General features: G+C 43.0%; 1 protein-coding gene across 1 annotated transcript in view; it reads right to left on the bottom strand.

The window, feature by feature from the left end:
• Gtf3a (general transcription factor IIIA) overlaps nt 1-21,963 on the bottom strand; it is a 116,780-nt gene that overhangs the window by 91,722 nt on the left and 3,095 nt on the right. The window contains exon 3 of the mRNA XM_042685511.1: nt 17,172-17,220. Coding sequence (XP_042541445.1) covers nt 17,172-17,220 — 49 coding nt within the window. The remainder of the gene's footprint in view (nt 1-17,171; nt 17,221-21,963) is intronic.

Raw genomic sequence — 21,963 nt, 5'->3', positions numbered from 1 at the left:
TAAAAGGAGCCAGATGCTGGTGGCTCACACCTGTTATCCTGGCTACTCAGGAGGCTGAGATCTGAGGATTGTGATTTGAAGCCAGCCTAAGCAGGAAACTCCATGAGACTTTTATCTTCAATAAAGTCTAAAAAGCCAGAAATGGAGCTGTGCTCAAGTAGTATAATGCTAGACTTGATCAAGAAAAGCTCAGGGACAGCTCATGGGCCCAGAGTTCAAACCCTAGGACTGGTGTGCATGCACGTGTGTGTGCATGCAAGCGCACACATACACACACACACAAAGACAAAAAAAGTCTTTTGTTTACCCAAAACATGAAATTAATTAAACATCTTGTATATTCAACATTATATATCCATATATAACTGAGCATCTTTTAAAATTAATTGCTTTCTTACTGTCCCACTTTGTGGTCGAGCATATAGATCATATAGACATGGAGGTAAAGTCTCCTGAGTTGTTTCCTGTGACTCGATGTATATACACAACAACACAATCTGATTTCCACTTGCTTATCTCATAGGGCCACTGGTGGGGGGCGGCTGGATTAACTAGCAGAGTTTTGGACCATTCCTCCATTTCCCCATAGTTTTTTCATTCTTTCTTTTTTCCTTTTTTGTGTGTGTCAGAACTGGGGCTTGAATTCAGGGCCCAGGCTTGGTCCCGTAGCTTTTCCACTCAAGGTTAGCACCTAACCTTGAGTCATAACTCCACTTCCAGCCCAGGCTGGCTTTGAACCACAAGACATTTTTTTTCAAATTTTTTATTGTGATTAAGTGGTTACATAATTTCCCAAATTTCACAGTATTGTGGGATAGTGATACTTAGTTAAAGTCACAAACACATTCTAACTTTCATGGAGCAAATTGTCTATCATGGTCTATAACATTTATGAGTTCTATGAGCTTTGCGATACAGTTATTTCTTCCACATTGGGTAATATTACATTTCTTCTGTTTTGCATAGATTCAGCTGTTCCCTCTTTCCCACTTGCTCCTTCCCTCCCATCGCTGCCATTAAGTTGCTTAGTTCATTTTGGACAATGTCCAGTGCAGCTGATGGGTCCCGCTGTTGTATGTTTTTCCCTGATTCCCTCTAGTTCTGTGTTGTCTTCCAGGTTCCCCTCCGGTGTGCATATATATACCATACATGTGATCAGCAGCATGGGGTTATTTAGTAGTGGTTTGACCAGATGAGTGGAAGTCCTTTGTTTCTTAAGTCCTGTTAATTTTGTTGTATCACCTAACATTTTGGATTTAACATCCACTTATCAAGGAAACCATGTGCCGTTTGTCTCTTTGTAGTTGGCTTACTTTGCTCAACATGATTTCTTCTAGCTCCATCCATTTTCCTGCAAATGCCATTATTTTGTCCTTTCTAATGGCTGCATAATATTCCATTGTGTATAGATACCACAATTTTTGGATCCATTCATCTGTGGTGGGACATCTGGGATGTTTTCATATCCTGGCTATTGTGAACAGTGCTGCAATAAACATGGAGGTGCATGTGTCCTTGTATACTGGTTCCTGTTGTTCAGGATAGATGCCTAGAAGTGGTATGACTGGGTCATAAGGGAGGTCAATATTTAGCTTTCTGAGGACCCTCCAGACTGCCTTCCAAAGTGGTTGTATAAGTGTACATTCCCACCAGCAGTATAATAGGGTTCCTCTTTCTCCACATCCCCTCCAGCATTTGTCATTGGCTGACTTGAGGATGTGGGCCATTCTGACTGGGGAACCACAAGACTTTGAGCCTCCTAAGTAACTACAATTACAAGTATGAGCTATCAGCACCCTGTTGTACTTCCTACTCACCCTATAAACACACAGAAGGGAAAGAACTAGAAAAATGAAGAGGCACAGCCAGAATCATATAGGAGAAGGATCCATCAGGCTATAAAATAAGACATGATTTTCTAAAATGCTGATCACTATGAATTCATTGCACAGTGTAGGCTTCTTGCCATGATAACCAAAGGAACCACATTGGTATGTTCCAGTCAGAGCTGGGGGACACTGGGTACCTTCTCCACAGGCCAGCCCAGGCCTCGTGTACCTTGCAAAGCTCCCTTCTTCAGAAGATTTAGCTCTAGTGGCTGGGTGCCACTTCTGGCTATTTTTGTGGCAAGAGTCTCACAGATTTTTTGAATTTCCTGCCTGGGCTGCCTTTGAACTGTGATCCTTAGAGCTAAATCTTCTGAATAGATAGGATTACAGGTGTGAACTACTGGTGCCCAACTTGATAAATCATTTTCAATGCTGGCTTAAATATTTTGCTCGGTGAGTACTTGATCCTCTAAGATGCTTTGTGATTTGAATTCATTGTTCTTTCTGAGGAGTGCAGTCTGAAGAAGGGAGCTTTGCAAGGTACACGAGGCCTGGGCTGGCCTGTGGAGAAGGTACCCAGTGTCCCCCAGCTCTGACTGGAACATACCAATGTGGTTCCTTTGGTTATCATGGCAAGAAGCCTACACTGTGCAATGAATTCATAGTGATCAGCATTTTAGAAAATCATGTCTTATTTTATAGCCTGATGGATCCTTCTCCTATATGATTCTGGCTGTGCCTCTTCATTTTTCTAGTTCTTTCCCTTCTGTGTGTTTATAGGGTGAGTAGGAAGTACAACAGGGTGCTGATAGCTCATACTTGTAATTGTAGTTACTTAGGAGGCTCAAAGTCTTGTGGTTCCCCAGTCAGAATGGCCCACATCCTCAAGTCAGCCAATGACAAATGCTGGAGGGGATGTGGAGAAAGAGGAACCCTATTATACTGCTGGTGGGAATGTACACTTACACAAGCCACAGCTCCATTCTAGCTTTTTTTTTTTTTTTAAATTATTAGTTGTGGGGCTTGAACTCTGGGCCTGGGTGCCGTCTCTCAGCTCTTCAGTTCAAGGTTAGTGCTCTACCATTTGAGCCACAGCACCATTTCTAGTTTTCTGCCTGTTTATTGGAGATAAGAATCTCACAGACTTTCTTTCCTGCCCGGGCTGGCTTTGAACCAAGATCCTCAGATCTCAGCCTCCTTAGTAGCTAGGATTACAGGCATGAGCCCAGCTAGAAGTGGAGCTGTGGCTAGTGATAAAGCACCAGCCTTGAGTGTAAAAAGTCAAGTGAGAGTGCAAGGCCCTGAGTTTGAGCCACAGTGCTAGCACAAAAACAAAGCAACATGGAAGGAAGGAAGGAAGGAGGGAAGGAGGGAGGGAGGGAGAAAGAGGATGGGAGGGAGAGAGGAGGGATGGAGGGAGGAAAGAAGGAGGAGGGAGGGAGGAAGGAAGGAAAAAGAAAAAAGAGAAAGAGAAAGAAAATGACATCTCAAATACCTAGGAAGAGAGACGTGCCACATAGCATTATTTGGTAGGCTTGGGGACAATTTTGTTTTAAAGGATGAAGGAGAATTTATGGAACACTGGGGCTCTTTTTCTTCTCTCAGTGCAATAGCATGCTAACTTCTATCATTCCTACAAACATTTCCTTAAAATAATTATCTGAAAGCCCATGACAGGCATTCAGAAACTCCTTAATCGTTCTTTGTGGCTCAGCCTGAGGCGGCTCAGCCTGAGGCTCTTCGTTCTCTCTCTAGATATACAGCTCACACGGCTCCCAGGCTTCCCCACTTACCCTGACAAGCTTTGCTCCACCTCCTCTGCTCACTAGGCAACCGCCCTGCATGCTCTCTCTCTCTCTCTGTCTCTCTCTGTCTCTCTCTGTCTCTCTCTCTCTCTCTCTCTCTTCCCCCCCCCCCCCTCTTCTGGGACTTCAAGCCTAACTTCCCTTTACCAATTTTGCTCAAGGCTAGCATTCTATCAGCTCTACCACTTGAGCCACAGTCCTACTTCTGGTTTTGGTTGACTAATTAGAGTAAGAGTTTCTGAACTTTCTTGCTCATGACAGCCCTAACCCGTGATCCTCGGGTCTCAGCCTCCTGGGATAGCTAGGATTACAGTAGTGAGCCACCAGCCCTCAATTTCCTTGTTATCCCTTGTTAGCGCTCTCTCTCCCCTTTGCCGAGCCCCTCCATGGAGCACATTGTCCACCACATTCCCAGCTCCTCCCTGCCCACCATACTACATAGTACACAGATGAAGCCAGCCTGGACAGACAAACTGGAGAGACTCTTACTTCCTCATTACTTACTCATTCTCCTGGGTTTCCTCCTATGCTACTGACTACTCCTTACTTCATGTATATTGCCCAAAATGGACCAGAACAACACTTAAGATCTCATTGGCTCTTGTGAAAGTTTACTGCTTCCTATCACAGATCTAACTCATTTTCCTCCCCTTGAATTTGGTTGGGCTATGTCTGCTCTGACCAATAAAATATGCCAGAAGTAATGCTATGAGACACTGGAGGCTAGGTCATGGAAAGGACACAGCTTCCATCTGGCTGGCTCATGCTAGCCCTCCTTCTCTTCTATGTCCCATTCATCATTCTCTTCCTTTACTTCCCTCACCCCACACATACCTCCTTTCTTACCCTTGGAATCCAGCCACCATATTGGAAGAAAGCCCAGGCCACATGGAAAGGTTCCAGCTCATGGCCATAAGTCAAGTGTCAGCCAAGAACCAGCATTCATCACTGACATGGAAGCCAATGACTCCTCAGTGATTCCAGCCCCTGGGCTGCCAGCCTTCCAGCCAAGGCCCCAGACATCCTGTAGCAGAAGCAAGCCATGCCATCTCCTTGTCTACATGAATCCTTAAGCATAATAATTGGCTGTTTTATGGCACACATTCTGGAGAAATTGGTTACACAGCCACACATTTCCTTTGCTACACACACATCCTTCTCTATTTGTTATCTAAACTCAGGACTAACTTTGGTTCTCATTGCCAAACACATTGCAACACTGTCAATAAATTTCAAGCTTTAGATAAACAACAAATGATTTTAAAGCATGTGCATATCGACTGTGTAATCCTAGCTACTCAGGAGGCTGAGATCTAGGATCGCAGTTGAAAGCCAACCTGGGTAAGGAAGTCCATAAGACTCTTATCTCCAATTAACCACCAGAAAATAGAAAGTGCAGCTGTGGCTCCAAGTAGTATAGAACTAGCCTTGAGAGAAAGAGCCCAGGAACAGCACCCAAGCCCTGAGGTCAAGCCCCAGAACTGATAAAAAGAAAAAAAGGGGGAAAATCATTTATGGGCCAGGTGCTGGTGGCTCACCTCTGTAATCCTAGCTACTCAAGAGGTTGAAATCTGAGGATGGAAGGTTAACGCCAGCCTAGATAGAAAAACTGGAGAGACTTACTTCCAATTAACCAGACAAAAGCCAGAAGTGGCAGAACATTAGCCTTAAACAACAACAGCAATAACAAAAAGAGCTAAAGGAGAATGTTCCTGGCCTGATTGCTTATCTGAGGTTTAAAATCAAACCATCATTTTCAATTTTTGTTTGCTAGTTCCAAAGTCAAGGCTACCCCTTCTGAACAAAGAATCCAATTTAATCTCTACCCTGACAATTTCAAATTTACATCTGCAATTCAGAAATCTGCACTAACCTCCACAACAGAATGTTTAACTGCCTACTTGGTAAGTCTGCTTGTACAGGTAACATCATCTCAAACTTAGTGTTGTTAGCAGATGCTGGTAGCTCATGCTTATAATCCTAGTTACTCAGGAGGTTGAGATCTGAGGATTCTAGTTCCAAGCCAGCACAGGCAGGAAAGTTCATGAGACTCTTATCTCCAATTGGCCACCAAAATTCTGAAAGTGGAACTGTGGCTCAAGTGGTAAATACCAGCCTTGAATGAAAAAGCTAAGGGTCAGTATCCAGGTTCTGAGTTCAAGCACAAGCACCAATACTGGCACCAAAAACAAATAAAAACAAAAAAGAACCTACAGAAACATTTGTTGCTTTATTCATAATTTCCAGACTTTGGAAAGAACCAAGATGTCCTTCAACAGGTAAATGGGCAGAGAAACTATGGTATACCCAGAGAATAGAATATTTTCTAGCAATTAAAAAATTAAACTATCAAGACCCCAAAGGATATGGAAGAAATTAAAATGCATAGTTCTAGATGAAAGAACCCAATTTGGAAAGGCTACATACTGTGTGACTCCAGCTACACAATATTCTGGAAAAGCGAAAACTAAGGAAACAGTAAAAAGATTAGTGGTTATCAGGAGCTGGGGCTGATGAGGGCAGAGTGGGCAAAGGAAGGAGGAATATCAGGCAATTCTGGATGGTTGTATAATGGAGAACACATGTCATTTGACAAAACCTATAGGATATACATCAGAAGTGAGCTCCCATGTCAGCTACAGACTTAGGGCAATAGTTACATATCAAAACAGGTTTATTCTCGGTACCAGTGGCTCATGCCTGTAATCCTAGCTACTCAAGAGGCTGAGATATGAGGACCATGGTCCAAAGCCATCCCAGGCAAGAAAGTCTGTGAGACTTTTATCTCCAATGAAGCACCAAAAAAGCCAGAAGTAGAGCTGTGGCTCAAGTGGTGGAATGTTGGCCTTGAGCAAAAAAGCTCAGGTACAGATCTCAGGCCCTGAGTTCAAGTCCCAAGAAAAAAAAGAAAGAAAGAACGAAAGAAAGAAAGAACGGATGGACGGAAGGAAGGAAAAAGAAAGAAAGGAAGGAAGGAAGGAAGGAAGGAAGGAAGGAAGGAAGGATGGAAGGAAGGAAGGAAGGAAGGAAACAAAGGAAAGAAAAGAAGGAAACAAAGGAAAGTTAGTTTATCACCGTAACAAAAGCACCGTCTGCAAGCTTGCAGGTGATGCCTGTAATTCCAGTTATTGTGAGGCTGAAGAGTAGGAGGATCATAAGTTCAAGACTGGTCTGGGTTACATAATAAGATCCTATCTCAAAAAAAGACATTCTGTGGGCTGGGAATGTGGTTCAGTGGTAGAGCGCTTGCCTTGCATGCCTGAGGCCCTGGGTTCGATTCCTCAGCACCACATAAGCAAAAAGAAAAAAGCTGGAAGTGGCGCTGTGGCTCAAGTGGTAGAGCGCTAGCCTTGAGCTGAAGAGCTGAGGGACAGCACCCAGGCCCAAAGTTCAAGGCCCCATGACTGGACCCAAAAAAAAAAAAAAAAAAGACATTCTATGCAGGATATTGACAGTAAGGAAGAGAATTCATGTGTAGAGGTAGAGAGTTTATGGGAACTCAGTTTTCTGTTCAATTTGTCTGTGAAATTAAAACTTCTAGAAAATAAAGTGATTTTTTAGGAAAAAATAAATGAGCTATTAGCTCCTATCTGTAATCCTGGCTACTCAGGAGGGTGAGATCTAAAGATCAAGACTCAAGGCAGCCTGAATAGAAAAGTGTGTGAGACTCTTATTTCCAATTAACCATAAAAAAAGCTGGAAGTGGAGATAGGACCCAAGTGATAGAACATCAGCCATGAGTAAGAAGACTAAGTGACCACACCCAACCCCTGAGTTCAAGCCAGAGAATTGCCATTAAATAAAGAAATAAGTGATGGTAGATGGATGGATACATAGATAAATAGAAGATAGACTATAATGGTTTGATTTAATCATCAAAGCTAGATAGTCGCTTTATCCAAGATTGACTTTGAGAATCAATCGTCTTAAAGTAGTGTTATCCTCAAATAATCCTTCAAAAAGACAACAGAAAAGTAGCTTTTTATGACTAACAAACAGGAAAAGACGGAATCCTCTGTCCAGCCCATGTTCCTGCTGAACAGTGAATGGTAAAGATGAGGATTCAGAGTGTTAAAAAGGGAGATAACGCGGCTGGGGGAGTCTTGGCTGGGCAGCTGCTTACACAGCTAGCACAATGGCTATGTGCTCTTCCAAGGCTGCTTTTGTTCACAGTTTCCTTCCATTCTGTCTGTCTCTTTTCCCTTTCTCTGGAAGATGTTTGAAAGTGTTCCAATGGCGTTGAAGAGCTCCTTAAATAATTCAAAAGGAACGCTATTTACTCCACTCTGCAATTTCATCCATTGTCATCTGTAGCTGTCTTTCTGGAAAGACAAACACCATTCAGGGACAAATCCAAGCTTAATCATCTCCGAAGAGAACATGCAGCAAGCAGAAACAGCCCACCAGTCTCCTGGCTCAGTGTTGCCAAATGTCTCTTAGAGGCTAGGGGAAGACTGTGTACACAGATAAAACGTCACAGCCAGAAGCCTATGTGCTGGCTCAGAGAATAGAGTTTTTGGAGAAACTGGTCAGGGTGAGGAGGCACTGAAGCTTGGAGTGGAGATGGCAGGTGGCTAGGTACTCTTTCAGAAGATGGCAAGCATTTCCAGTCTGCCAAGGTGTCCTGGAGCCTTGACTGTCCACTATAATGATGGACATATTTGCAGAAGATGGACAAGTCACTGGTGATCAGGTGATCCCACTGGAACTCCCTTGTATTTTCTCTCACTTGGAAAAACAGAACAATGCCAGCACATGGTAGATGTTCATTTCATAGTCTTGAATGAACACTAAGAAATAAGACATTACAGTATCTTCCTAATGGACACTTTGCTCTTGTCTGATACAAAAACACAAACTATTCATAAACAAAAACACAAATTGGTCCTTTCTCTGAATTCTCTGAAAGTTTGTCCAGAAACTTTCAGCTCTTGGATTCAAGGGAAATGTTCTAAAAAAATGCTGGTCCTTTCTCTGTTAGCTACCATTATATTTAAGCAAGTATATGATGGTGTGTATATATTTTTCTTTTTGTGCCAGTACTGGAGTTTAAACTCAGGGCCTGGGCACTACCCCTTACCTTTTTCACACAAGGCTGGAGCTCTACCTCTTCAGCCACACCTCCACTTCTGGCTTTTGGTAGACTTAGTTGAAGATAAGTATCTCATAATTTAGCTGCACCTGTAATTGCAGCTACTCAGAAGGCTGAGATCTGAGGATCACAGCTTGAAGCCTGCTTAGGCAGAAAAGTCTCTGTGAAATTCTTATCTCAATTAATCACTCCAAAAATGGAAATGGAAGGGGCTGGGAAGGTGGCTCAGTGGTAGAGCGCTTGCCTTGCATGCCTGAGGCCCTGGGTTCGATTTCTCAGCACCACATAGGCCAAAAACAAAAAAACAAAAATGGAAATGGAGTTGTAACTCAAAATGGTAGATCACTAGCCTTGAGTAAAAGGAGCTCAGGGACAGCACCCAGACCCTGAGTTCAAATCCCACAACTGACCCCCTCCCCCACAAAAAAAAAAAAAAAAAGAATTTCACAAACTTTCCTGGCTTCAAATCAAGATCCTCAGATTTCAGCCTCTTGATTAACTAGGATGACAGGCTAGAGCAACAAGTGCCTGGCTTGTAAGATTACTTTTTTGAACCTTTTTTTGCTCGTTTTACAAAACAGAAAAGAAATTTGGCCTCAACCCTTAAGTATCTAATTCATACAGTCAAAAGAACACCTAGCTACCACCAAAGGGGAAGGAAAGGAAAAGGTCCGACAAGGTTTGAGCATAGAAACAGCCCCTTTTCCAGCACTGACAGGCTGTAACAGCACGAAGACGTAGTGATGTCAGCGGCACCCACGTCCTGAGTGTCCCAGGAATTCCATCTACTCTTCTTTCTTGTCACAGCCGCACCTATTCTCTGCCCTCTGGTACTATGTAGTCATCTACAGCCATTAACAAAGCACCTGCTGCCCCAGCCACCTTGTGTGGCATCAGACAGGAAGTGCATTTGCTCTGTGTGAGCCCACTCTGCAATGGGAGGGCTGGGATTGTCCCCTTACTAAAAAAGTCCCCCAGCCTGGCTTAAAGACGTTCCAGTAGCAGGAATTTATCCTGGAAGTCTCCTTAGTGCATCTATTGGTTTTTAGTGTTGTTGTTATGCTGGTACTGGAACTTGAACTCAGGGCCTGGGCATTATCTCAGCTTTTTCACTCACGATTGGCACTCTACCACTTGAACGACACCTTCGTTTCCAGATTTTTGTGGGTTAATTGGAGGTAAGACCCATGATTCTCAGATCTCAGCCTTCTGAAGAATCTAGGGTTATAAGTCTGAGGCCACTGGCACCTGCCTTGTGATGGCTGTTTTGAGACAAGGCCTCACTGGTCCTGAACTCATGATGTTGTCCCTCAGCGTCTTGAGGTCTGGAATTACAGGTGTACACCACCACACTGAGCAGCATATTTGCTCTTTAGAGGTTTACCTTGTGCTTCACTCATGCCACTTTTGTTCCCATGCTAGTCCCTGGGGCAACTCTACTCTGTCCAAATGCTAGATAGGAGAATAAAGTCAGCAAAAAGACTACAACCCTTCAGCCAAGAGAACCTTCTAGAAAGGTGTTTCAGCTGGGGAAGATCAAGCAGTGTTTCACAGAAACTGTATGGTTTTCTTTTTTATTATAACTTATTATTTTATTGTATTGCATTTATTTTGTGACCATATTAGAACTTAAACTCAGGGCTGCTGCATACTCTCGCTTGGCTTTTTCTGCTCAAGAATGACACTCTCCCATTAGAGCTATGCCTCCATTTCCAGCATTTTGTTGGTTAATTGGAAACAAGTCTCATGGACTTTTCTACCCAGTATGGTTTTGAACCGTGATCCTCATATCTCAGTCTCCTGACTAACTAGGATTATAGGTTAAGAACTGTGCCTCGGTCCTGAGTTCAAGCCTCAGTATTAGTACACACACACACACACACACACACACACACACACACACACACACACACACACACACACCTTCTACTCCTGGATCCTGGAATAACCACTGACTTTTTGTTATTTGTTTTTGTTTCTGGGTTTTTTGTTGGTTTTACTGGTACTAGGATTTGAACTCAGGTCTTCAAGGCAAAACGATACACATGGTTAAAAGGTCAGTGGTTAGCCAGTGTTGTTAGTATAATCCCAGCTACTCCAGAAGCAGAGATCTGAGAATGTCAATTCTGAACTAACCTAGGAAGACAAAGCTACAAGAACAGAAAAAAGCCAGAAGTGGAAGTTTGGCTCAAGTGGTAAAACATCAACCTTGAGAGAAAAAGCCTAACAAACTGTCTGAGTTCAAGGCCTAGTTCCAGATTTTTAAAAAATTGCCAACACCTAGAAGATGAAGTTGGATGGAGAGGGTAGTCTATAATCTTTTTGTTTTCTTTTTCATGCTGATACTTTGGCTTGAACTCAGGGCTTTATGGCTGTCCTTTAACGTCTGCACTCAAGGCTGGTGTGCTACCACTAAGCCACAATTCCACTTTTGGCTTTTTGGTAGTTAATTGGAGATAAGAGTCAAAAATATGGGCTGGGAATGTGGCTTAGTGGGAGAGTGTTTGCCTAGCAAGAATGAAGCCATGGGTTCAATTTCTCAGTACCACATAAACAGAAAAAGCTGGAAGTGGTGCTGTGGCTCAAGTGGTAGAGTACTAGCCTTGAGCCAAAGAAGCTCAGGGACAGTGCCCAGGCCCTGAGTTCAAGCCCCAGGACTGGCAAACAAAAACAACAGCAACAAAAAAGAGTCAAAAACATTATTCTCTCCTGGACTGGCTTCAAACTGTGATCCTCAGATCTCAGCCTCCTGGGTATTTATAGGCATGAGCCACTGAAGCCAGCTCTCTAACATGGTTTTAAACTCTACAGGCTAACAACTTTTCTCTCCTCAAGTTCACCAGCCTTTATTGCAACCAGACATTGCTAGCAAGGACCTATCTTCAATATTAATTACTTTCCACCTTTCTTTTTCTGTTTTAGTACATTTTGTGTATGATTCTTCTGTATGTGTGTAAGCTGATCCTAGGGCTTGAACTCAGGGCCTGGGCACTGTCCTTGAGCTTTTTTTTGCTCAAGGCTAGTGCTCTGCCACTTTAGTCACAGCTCCACTTTTGGCTTTTTAATAATTAATTGGAGATTAAGAGTCTCACAGGGTTTTCTGCCCAGGTTGACTTTAAACCATGATCCTCAGATCTCAGCCTCTTGAGTATCTAGGATTATAGGCATGAGTCACCAGCAGCTAGCTTATGTATGCTTCTTTCTTATCTGCTTTTGCTGTTTTATCCAGTCATGACTAGCTAATTGAAATTTCCCTTTGTGGAACTAAATAGCCAAAAGAAGAAACTATGCTTCATAATAGAACTAAGTGATTTAGTGTTCCTCTCCAGAAAACAGAGAACCATATAATAAATTCCCACCTCGATTAAAAATAAAATAGGTGTTATTTTTTGCACAGGGATGAATACTCATCAAAACTTATAATAGAAGTTCTTTAGAAGAATCTATCATTCAAGAATGTGACAACTCACAACTAGGGGGAAAAAAGGATTGGTAGCCTGGAATACAATCTCCTCTGATTTCTGGCAATGAGAGGAATAGTTCTGCTCTGCCATAACCAGTCACCATTTTGTGGTGTCTTACCCATGCCCCAAGCAATGGAGCCACCCAACCTTAGACTTGAGCAACCAAAACGGAGAGTCAAAATAACCCTTTTCAACTGGGAAAGAGTGAGGGAAGGAGTGACATTGTCCAAAAAGAAATGTACTCATGGGCTTGAGAAGGTGGCTCAGTGGTAGAGTGCTTGCCTTGCATGCCTAAGGCTCTGAGTTCGATTCCTCAGCATCACATAAGCAAAAAGAAGAAAGCCGGAAGTGGCGCTGTGGCTCAAGTGGTAGAGCGCTAGCCTTGAGCTGAAGAGCTGAGGGACAGCGCCCAGGCCCAGAGTTCAGGCCCCATGACCAGACCCAAAAAAAAAAAAAAAAGAAATGTACTCATTACTTGACTTATGTAACTGTAACCCCTCTGTATATCATCTTTGTAATAACAATTTAAAAAGATAGGAAAAAACTCCTTTCATTTACAAGTTATTTATCACTGGTATTTCATTATAGTAACAGAAAGTTAACTAATACAGCCTTCCACTGATTGGATATAGGCCTATCCACTGTTTTTTGTTTTTTGCCAGTCCTGGGGCTTGAACTCAGGGCCTGCCCACTGTCCCTGAGCTTCTTTTTCTCAAGCTAGTACTCTATCACTTGAGCCACAGTGCCACTTCCACCTTTTTCTGTTTATGTGGTACTGAGAAATTGAACCCATGGCTTCATACATGCTAGGCAAGCACTCTACCACTAAGCCACATTCCCTGCCCCCACTGCTTTTTGTAAACTCTTATTAACTTATTAAAATATAAGTAATCCCATTTAACTAACTTAAAAAGCTTTAATTTAGAAAAAGTCCTTCATGATGTGACTTATCATACAAAGCACTTAGAATAGCATCAGAATAATGAATATAGCAACAATCATTGTAATGGTTTTGATTTAGGAAACTTCTGTGCAGGTGATCAATGCAGTTTATTTTTAAGAGGTTTAAATAAGACTCTCTAGAAGTCTGAGCACTTATCATGAGCCTAAGATTAGGCTGTTCTTCAGCAATTCCCAACTTCCCATGAAAGTTCTAGGATGAGTCATACCTTTTGCCTAGGAAGAAATGGAAATGTCAGGCTGCTTCACTGGGGTCAAGAGAGCTGACCATCCCAGGCCTAAAATTTAGGAGATTGTATTCCAGGCTACCAATCTTTTTTTTCCCCTAGTTATGAGTTGTCACATTCTTGAATGATAGATTCTTCTAAAGAACTTCTATTATAAGTTTTGATGAGTATTCATCCCTGTGCAAAAAATAACACCTATTTTAGTTTTAATCGAGGTGGGAATTTATTATATGGTTCTCTGTCTTCTGGAGAGGAACACTAAATCACTTAGCTCTATTATGAAGCATAGTTTCTTCTTTTGGCTATTTAGTTCCACAAAGGGAAATTTCAATTAGCTAGTCATGACTGGATAAAACCAGCAAAAGCAGATAAGAAAAGAAGCATACAGGGTAGAAAGAAAAACTCATTCTCTAGCTACATCAAAAATGCTACGTAAGCTGGGCACCAGTGGCTCAGGAGGGTGTAATCCTAGCTACTCGGGAGGCTGAGATCTGAGGATGGTGATTCAAAGCCAGCCCGGGCAGAGAAGTCTATGAGACCCTTATCTCAGTAAACCACCAAAAAACTGGAAGTGGCATTGTAGAGTGGTAGAGCACTTGCCTTGAGCTGAGGAGCTGAGGGACAGTGACCAGGCCCAGAGTTCAAGCCCCACGACCGACCAAAAAAAAAAAAAAAGCCAGTTCGGGCAGGAAAGTTCATGAGACTCTTATCTCCAATTAACCACCAGAAAACCGGAAGTGGCACTGTGGCTCAAGTGGTAGAGCGCTAGCCTTGAGCTGAAGAGCTCAGGGACAGCTCTTAGGCCCAAGGTTCATGCCCCTCAACTGACAGAAAAAAAAATGCTACCTAGAGCTGGTGCCAGTGGCTCACACCTATACTCCTAGCTACTTGGGAGGCTGAGATCTCAGGATTGCAGTTTAAAGCCAGCCAGGGCAGGAATGCCCCCTCAGACTCTTACCTATAACTAATCACCAAAAAAAGCCAGAAGTGCAAGGCTTGATGGAATACACATTTCTTTGCTTGTTATTTTTTATTTATCCAATGCCAATACTGGCTTGAACTCAGGGCCCTGAGCTCTTATTTGTTTGTTTTTTTCATTGAAGGCTGGTGCTCTACCACTTGAGTGGTAGAGTTCCATTTGTTTTGCTTTTTGCTGGCTAATTTAAATAAGAATCTCAAGGATTTTTCTACGTGGGCAGCTTTGAACCCTGTTCCTTAGATTTTAGCCTCCTCGGTAGCTGGGATTATAGGCCTGTGCTGCATGCTCTCTTATTTGAAGTTTTGTAAGAAGCAACTTAAAAGATGCTATCCACATGACTTGCACCTATAATCCTAGCTACTCAGGAGGCAGAGTCCTCCTGAGGATTATGGTTTGAGGTTAGCCCAAGCAGGAAAGTCCATGAGTGTTATCTCCAAGAAATTACCAAAAAGACCAGAAGTGGTGGTGTGGCTCAAGTGGTAGAGCACTAGCTTGAGAAAAAATAAAGCTCAGGAGCTGGATCTGGTGATTCACACCTGTCATCCTAGCTACTTACAAGGCTAAGACTTGAGGGCCACTGTTCAAAGCCAGACAGGGCAGGAAAATCTATGAATTTCTTATCTTCAAACACAGGAAAAGCTGCAAGTAGTACTGTGCCTCAAATGGTAGAGCCCTAGCCTTGAGCAAAAGGAGATCAGTTAGTGCCCAGGCTCAGAGTTCAAGTCCCAGGATCAACAGAGGAGGAGGAGGAGGAGGAGAAGGAGGAGGAGGAGGAGGAGGCAGCGGAGGCGGAGGCGGAGGCGGAGGCGGAGGCAGCGGCTCAGGGACAACACCCAGGCCCTGAGTTCAAGCCCCAGAACCTGGGGAAGGGGCAGCTCAGGGGACTTTTGCTAAATCCTGTCAATTAACTAAACTTACCTCAACTTTGAATCTGTGCCCTTTAATCTGAGCTATTCTCTGCTGCACTCAATTTTGCAATCACCTTGGGCTCCAAGAAAGACCACATTCATTGATAGGCAATCCTTGTATGGAAGGCAAACTACTCCCAAACAAGCAATGCATTCTTATTATCTTAAAGCAAACAGCCAAAAATTCTGGAGACTATCTTGTTCCTGTTCTGCTCTACTAATAGCGATAACAACTTCCTTGGAACTACTCCAAAGACAAAGTCTGAACTAATGATCTACTAGGCCATGCCTGTAACTTGGGTTTGTTTCAACAGTGCATATACCTTTCTCATGTCCTGACCTAATTCGCACATTTAACCTGAAGGTAATGTCTGTAATCCCTGAAGACGGCTGAAGATGTACTGAAGTGCTGTCTTCCCATGGTTGCCATGGACTAAATCTCCTTTCTCTGACCTTCACTAGGATCTTGGAGCTTGAACTCAGGGCCTAGGCGCTGTCCTTTAGCTTTTTCAGTCAAGGCTAGTGCTCTACCACTTTGAGCCACAGCACCACTTCTGGTTTTCTGGTGGTTAATTGGAGATAAGAGTCTCACAGACTTTCCTGGCCAGGCTGGCTTTGAACCGTGATCCTCAGATCACAGCTTCCTGAATAGCTAGGCTTACAGTCTGGTGCCTAGCTATAAAATGTTTCTGTATAGAAAAAGTTTAACGTTGCTTTCTTCCTAGATCTTCATCAAAATATGAGGGTTGGGCAGATAAAAGGCTCACATATGGCATCCCTATTATGGCAATGAGAAATGTAGAATTTCTATGCTGGTTGGTACTGACAAAAGAGAAAATAATCAGAAAACAAAGAGGGGTAAATTAAATCAATTAAGCACTCACCAACATGCACAAGTATGAGTTTACACCTCAGTACTGTAAAACATGTATGCAAGGCTACTAAGAATACTTTATTGGGAAAGAAACCATTTGGCTAAATTAATAACTTCATGGAAGTTATTTCAGAGATAGATTTTTAAAATCAGCAAGTAAGAAAAGATATTAAGAGTTATTTGTATATGCTTAAAATATTTAAAGGAAAAATGCTTATATATAAAAGATAAAATGTATAAACAGCTTGTATGCATGTAATCAACTTGACTATGATTTAAAAGTTACAGAATTTTATAAGGTCAAAATGTAATGTATTGATACAAAAACTTACTCTCAGAGTTGGAGGCATGGCTCAGTTGGTAGAGCACTAGCCAACGAGCAAAAACGTCAGGTACCTAGTTTGAGTCCTGGTCTCAGACCACCCCCCACACATACACACAAAATTCTCTATGTGTATAATAAAAAGACTACCCTAAAAATATTGTTCTGGCCACAGTAAGAGTTACAAAAATAGCTTAATATATGTTGTAAATGACCATCTTACAGATAGATAAAAAAGAAACTTTTTGTTTTGTTTTATTTGCTGGTCCTGGGGCTTGAACGTCTAGGGCACATGTACTATCCATGAGCTTTGTTGTTCAAGTCTAGTGTTCTATCTCTTAAGCCACAGCTCCACTTCCAGGTTTTTGGTGGTTAATTGGTTATAATAATCTCACAGACTTTCCTGGCAGGCTTCAGGGATCCTCAGATCTCAGCCTCCTGAGTAACTAGGATTGTAGGCTGAGACCAACACCCAGTGGAAATTACTTCCCTCTATTTAAATGCTTACTTACAAGGATTAGGAGACCTAAAGGGGGCTAAACTATCTAAAACTGACTAAGAGAAAAAGACTTAGTGGGTAGTGCTAGAAATAGCTGAAGATGTCGGCGTGTCACATAGGAATAAGGACACCAATTTGAAAGGGTGCACCATCAGCCAAACCTGGCAAACAAGCACACAGAGTAGACAGGCTGCTCCCTTTTTATCCCTAACCGAGCAGGCCTTGCTGCCTGCTCAGATTGGCTGAGCTCAGGTTCACAATCTGCAAAATTAACGGGATATAATTAAAATTCACGAAACTTCTAACAGGATGTCTTCATTAAAGTGCTCAGGAAAAGAATGTATGTAACTAAAATGTAGTTAATGAAGGCCAAGCCAAAGTAGGAACTTTTTAGAAAAACAATTCTCACAAGATGAACAGAAAGGAAGCAAACCACTTTGATAGAAAAGACATTTTTCTCGCAGGAGGTAGTGATTAAAAGTGGTGAATATCTAACATATGCCTGAGGGTGATACATATTCTGCAGTAGGAAGACCCCTACTCAGGCAGGCAAGCCCACCTAGTTATCTGGAGTGACAGAGCCCACCGCAATAAAGTTGTTAACAAAGAAGCAACTTTATTGAGAAGGTTCCTACACTGATGGGCCAGGGCCACAGCACAGGCTCCAGAGCTGATACTGCGACCCCAAACAGCCCCCATTCTTTGGCTTTTAAAGGCAAAATCCATGAGGTTGAGCCAATGGGATCGTACCACACAAAAGGATTGTAGGGACATACCAGACCACACACAGGTGGCCAATAGGCGAAGTTTACTGTAAGCAAGTGTGAAAGGCAGGGTTTACCATAAGCACGTGGTGTCTCCAGTTGGAGCCAGATTACCCATCTGTTTTATGGGTCAGTCTTTTTTTTTTTTAATTGTGAAAATACTGTACAGAGGGGTTACAATTACATGGGCAAGATAGTGAGTACATTTCTTATCAAGCATTGTAGCCTCCTCCTTTGTTTACCCTTCCCATTCCTTCCCAGCCTCCCCCCACCCTCCCACCCAATCCTCCCCCCCCCCCCCACCAAAGTTGTAAAGTTCATTTTCGACATGACAACTTGTACTTCTCATTGTTGCAATTGGTCCACCTGTATCCTTATTTAAACGACTTGTTTTTCCCCTTCCCCTCCATAAATTATACTGACATCAAATACAGTGAAAGCAGGGGTTATACTGTGGGGGAGGGACATACAAAGCAACAAAGAAATAATCTTATAAATGCGTTAGAAACAAACGCATGAAAGAAAAAAAAACATTTAAATACATATCTTAGAGTTCATTTTCCTAACATCACCTTATCTGACCTTTTCTGCTTGACTCATACATATACTAGATATTGCAAATAAGGGAAACCATGGGACCTATGTTTCTTTGGGCCTGGCTTACTTCACTTAATATAATTTTTTCCAAGTTTTTCCATTTCCTAACAAATGGGGCAATGTCATTCTTTCTGATGGAGGCATAGAATTCCATTGTGTATATATACCACATTTTCTTGATCCATTCATCTACTGAGGGGCATCTGGGTTGGTTTATGACCCAGCAATCCCACTTTGGGGCATTTAACCAAATGTTTACAAACAAGACCACACTAAAGCTACCAGCACAACTATGTTCATTGCAGCATTATTTACCATAGCTAAGATATGCCAAAGGGTTTGAGGTTGCTTGAGGTGATCACGTACGTGTGTTCCCTCAGCTCAAAGAATAAAGGTAGCAGGTAATAGCTGACATTTTTTTGTAAATTTTTAAATTTACAGAGGGGTCACATACATAAATCAGGTAAAGAGAACATTACTTTTTGGACAATGTCATCCCTTCTCTCCCTCTCTGAGTTCAAGCCCCCAAGTCTGTCAAAAACAAACAAACAGAAACCCCCACAGTGTTTAGTGAGTACCACTACTGCACTTGTTCACCCTTTGTCCCTCCATTTCTGTGCCCCATCTCACCTTCCCAAAGAAAATAAACAAAGCAAAAAGAAAATAAAAGCAACAACAAAGAAAAAAACCTTTTTTCCCCATTTCCTGGAGTTCATTTCAATAAATATTATTTTATATGATGGAGCTTAGTCATTATGTCTTTGGGTTCCTCCCCTAAGAATAATAGTTACTTTTTTTTGTCAGTCATAGGACTTGAACTCAGGTCCTGGATTCTGTCTCTGAGCTCTCCCCCCCCTTCCCCGTTATGGGTCTTGAACTCTGGGCCTGGGCGCTGTCCCTGAACTCTTCAACTCAAGGCTAGTGCTCTACCACTTAAGACACAGTGCCACTTTGGTTTTCTGGTGGTTAATTGGACTTTGCTGCCTGAGTTGGCTTTGAACTGCAATCCTCAGATCTCAGCCTCCTCAGTAGCTAGGATTATAGGCGTGAGCCACTGGCGCCCAGTTATAGCTGCCATTTTAAATCATGGAAAAACAGAAACTAACTGTCTCTCTCCCTTTCCCTCCCTTTCTCCCCCCACCCCTTAATGCGACAGCACATTTGTGTGTGTCAGTTCTTTGAAGACCCAGGAATCTGGGGCTTCTACCTCTTCAGCCACAGGCAGGTGCCAGTCCCCCGCCTTCTCCAGCTTTTTCTCTTTTTCATCTACCCAGTATCCCCCCCCCAGCCTTGTCTCACCACATCCTCATTTACTCCCAAAGGTTGACTCACCAAATCTGTCCATGCTATCTCCATCATCAAAGTGACACAGATTAGTAGAAAAGCAAGTAGTCTTAGGATTTCAGCCTATGCAACTTTCAGATGACAAGATAAGATGATAAACTAAAACCATCCTGACAACAAAATGGGGGAAGAAGGCTGAATTATTTTCTTGCCTGATGCCAGGACCAATATTTTTGGTGTGCAGAAGGCCTGGATGTTAGGGATTAAGTGATGGAAACAAGGAAATGACCAGGCTGGATGGGGACCTTCCTGGTCACTACACACTCCTGTAATGGATGTGCAGACTAACCAATCAGCAACAGCCCCAGCTTTCTCCAGCAGTCTAGCCCCTCCCTTCTGTTCATCCCCTTAAAACCCATAGTTCATGTGACTGGTCCAAGATACTGGGAAACTGTCTCTCACTTCCAAACGATTATAGAGGTTGTTTCTACCTTGATGCTCAATGTCCACTGTAACTTTAAACACTTTCTTACATTAAATGTGTCTTTTTCTGACTTGGTCTAATAGAATGGTTCCTGAAGGACCAGTAGGGGTTTCTATTAGCTTCCACACAAGCACATCACAAAAAAAGAAGAATCTCACAAAGGGCAAGTTTTAGCAAGGACTTATTTTAGTATGACAGGGTTAAAGTAGGAAAGCATTTCCTGATCCCCATGTAGGTAATGGCTTATTTGCTCCTTTTATTCTTCACTGGGGGTCAGGTCATTTAGTTACCCCCATTCCTTAGACAATGGGTGAGGAAGATGGGTGAGGCCAACCCAAACACAGGTAACCTTCCAGATTTCTGTTGGCCTGTCAAGCTTTCTTTCTTTACAGGACTAGTGACTAGTATGAGTTCCTAGGCTTTTACCATGTCAAAGGAGAAAGAGGAATTAGTCCCTCCACACCTTCCAACTTCACAAAGGAGGTGTGTTGGGAGGGAACCTTATCTGCTTTCTTTCTATTTACTTTCAGGTTTTAGCTTCTTCTGAGTTAAAAATAAAATGATTTTCCTAACTTCTCACTTTTCCCTTTCTTGTCTTGCCTCCAACTGGTTACATAGTGGCTAGCTTTTGCCAGATTCTGTAACTACTTACTGACCAGAAGAGAAAGCAAGAAAGAACTTAAGCCGGGCACTGGTGGCTCACCCCTGTAATCCTAGCTACTCAGGTGGCTGAGATCTGAGGATCGCAGGTCAAAGCCAGCTCGGGCAGGAAGGTCTGTGAGACTCTTATCTCCAAAAAAAACACCAGAAAACCAGAAATGGTGCTGTGGCTCAAGTGGTAGAGTGCTAACCTTGAGCTGAAGAGCTTAGGGACAGTGCCCAGGCCCAGCGTTCAAGCACTATGACCTACAAAAGCAAAAAACAAAAAAAAATACAACAGAAGACAGACAGAAAGAAAGAATTCAAGAGGCTGAGAACTGAGGATCACAATTTTGAAGCCAGCTGGAACAAGACAGTGAGTCTCATCTCCAATTAACCAGCAACAAACAAACAAAACAGAAGTGGAGTATGTCTCAAGATGAACAAAATAGGTAAGGGAAAGCACCCACGGCCCTCAGTTCTAGACATAGTACACACACACATTCTAGGTGGGAGCAACGGAGGAGAAAGGACAAAGAAACAAAGTTGGCTCCGATTTCAAGCATTAACCAAACATATAACCTTGGACCACACGTTCAGATTCCCTGTCCCCAGGAGCCTCTGTGTCATCCACAGAACAAAGCATCGTCTCAGGGCCACTGTGGGGAAATGAGTGACTTGACAGATGTAAAAGCTTAGCATAAGGACTAAGTAACTTTAACGAGTGCTTCTGTCATTACTACCCACAAGGATCATGGAGCTGGTGAGCAGCAAAAGCCAGAGACCGCGGATCCCTTTTTCTTCTGTGGCCATGCATTTTCTCCACTTTTCCTGGCACCCCTGGGGTGGGAGGGGCTCACTCCCTCCTTCCCCTCTCCAGAGAAGCACCTGCCACACAGATGCAGAGAGTGAGAAACGTCTTCAGCAGTTACACACACACACACACACACACACACACACACACACACACACACACACACACACAAGCAAGCAGAGCCATTAAGATACACTCAGCTGTTCCCAAGCTCCAGGAACTCAGCCTGAATCACTGTCCTTGTCAGCAGGGCCCCTCCTGCAGGGGAAGGTTCTGTTCTCAGCCTTGAGAGCAGATTGCTTAGGGGATGAGGAGAAGCAGGGGGTTCTCACTGGTGCTGACCAAGTGCCCGCTGTGCTGGGAACACTCAGCCACAGCAGATGGAGAGGCACCAAGGACAGCTGCTGCATATGTGTGGAATG

Source organism: Dipodomys spectabilis, unplaced genomic scaffold, assembly GCF_019054845.1.
Source record: "Dipodomys spectabilis isolate Male_0828 unplaced genomic scaffold, ASM1905484v1 ptg000095l, whole genome shotgun sequence".
Classification (NCBI taxonomy): Eukaryota; Metazoa; Chordata; class Mammalia; order Rodentia; family Heteromyidae; genus Dipodomys; species Dipodomys spectabilis.
This window is presented reverse-complemented; position numbering and strand designations above follow the sequence as displayed.